This window comes from Austrofundulus limnaeus, unplaced genomic scaffold (assembly GCF_001266775.1).
Source record: "Austrofundulus limnaeus strain Quisiro unplaced genomic scaffold, Austrofundulus_limnaeus-1.0 Scaffold1612, whole genome shotgun sequence".
Classification (NCBI taxonomy): domain Eukaryota; kingdom Metazoa; phylum Chordata; class Actinopteri; order Cyprinodontiformes; family Rivulidae; genus Austrofundulus; species Austrofundulus limnaeus.
The window spans coordinates 42,000-43,646 of NW_013954014.1; the positions used below are offsets into that span (position 1 = coordinate 42,000).

At 41.9% G+C, this 1,647-nt stretch overlaps 1 protein-coding gene across 1 annotated transcript in view; it reads right to left on the bottom strand.

Moving 5' to 3' along the window:
- lrch4 (leucine-rich repeats and calponin homology (CH) domain containing 4) overlaps positions 1–804 on the bottom strand; it is a gene marked incomplete at its 3' end in the record, with an annotated part of 40,977 nt that extends 40,173 nt beyond the window's left edge. Inside the window, 1 exon segment of the mRNA XM_014033055.1 lies at positions 370–804. Within this exon segment, the coding sequence (XP_013888509.1) occupies positions 370–541 (172 nt within the window).
- Between the last annotated feature and the right edge of the window lie 843 nt (positions 805–1,647).

The following is a 1,647-nucleotide window of genomic DNA, read 5'->3' on the forward strand; positions in this document are numbered from 1 at the left end:
GTTATCAGAATAAGACTTTTTTAACAGACTGAAATGAAGCAGCTGGTGTTCAAGAAGAAAAGGTAAACAGCTTCATGCTAACGGAAACCCAAGGGCTATTTAGAAATTAGCTAATTTTAAAGATGTTATTATTAAAAAATAAAAAAGTGCCGAAGTGTGAACTATGACAATGTTTCCAAGTTAATGWTTTTAAGTAAAACTGGACAAGAAAATCATTTAAAAGAGTAGTTTTTTTGGGATTGTGCAATCTGGCAGAGTTGAGGAAGGATGTGGCTCCCCCCGTTAGCAGGTGGTGAGAAAACAAAAGACGCCTGTCAGCTCGCTGACTGATATTTGTTCACTGAAGTTGGCAGGAAGAGGCTAACAGACCTGCGTGTGTGATGTCSGACAGGTCGTAGTTCCTGGCGCTGCGGGGAAACTCCTTCAGTTTTCGGTTGGACAGGTTGAGAGCCCCGCTGGCGGCAGCCTCCTCCAGAGCCTTCTCCACGCTCCGGCTGGCCGCTACAGTGGCCGGCAGCTGGGCTCCATCCCCAGCAGCCATCAAACGTACGGGTCTGCCTCCTTTCTCTTCTACTTCGTTCGCCGCGTCCGCTCTGCTTTCATTCCCCGTCGGTGTGCGAAGACTCCCGGACCGAGCGCTCCGGTTCTAAACTTGTGTAAAAAGTAGTAAAGTTAGCCCGGTGCGAGCCGGATGGTGACGCCAGTTTTGTTCTCTRACAACAGGAGCACTTCCACAGCACAGCTCACAGGCGCCCGGGCTGTCAATCTTTCAGGAAGTGGCGTCAAGTTGCGATTTCGACACTGATTTACAACTTCCTGTTTTCTTCAAAATAAAAGTGCAAACGCGTTCACGTCTTTCTAATCTTTGTTTAACAAGGAAGTCGAACTTTATGGAAGCCGAAAGCGGTCGTATTCACATGTTGTTGTTGTTGTTGTTGTTGTTGTTGTTGTTGTTGTTGTTGTTGTTGTTGTTGTTGTTGTTGTTGTTGTTGTTGTTTTCCCCTCTGGATTTAATGAGATATCACGAAATAATGATGACTGTTTTCTCGCGATAACAAGATGATTATCTTTTCTTGAATGCTGGAGAGCAGATATTTTATGCRTTAAATTTTTTCCCCAAGGCGTCATAATGACATATTATTTCATTGTCGGGAGAAAACCATCATGGTATGTACTGATGCATCTCAGTAAACCAGTTAAGAAAAAAAAATCAAAAAGAAAAAAATAAGTAGGTTCTCTGTAGTCTGTAGTAGACTTCTCCAGTCAACACTGAAGAAGTCTCTTGGAGGAGAGATGAAACRTTTCACTAAAGAAGAACCCATCCAGTGGACATACTTATTTTTTTCTTTTTGAACATAGTATGTCGTTATCACAAAATAATGATGAGCGTTTTCTTGTGATAACGAGTTAATTTACCAATGATTTTACCAAGTTTTAACTAGTTATATAGTGCTTGTGCATCATTCGGTAATCCTGGTGATGACCTGGTCCCCTCAGCTGCTCTGAAGTTTACTACATATCATAACAGGCTGAAAGTGCAGTTTGTTCGTCTTGTACAGATAATTTTCATATCAGCACTCGTCATTTGTGAGCCATCATATCGAAATGAGGATTAAGTCAAATTTGATCAAAATGACCTAATTACAT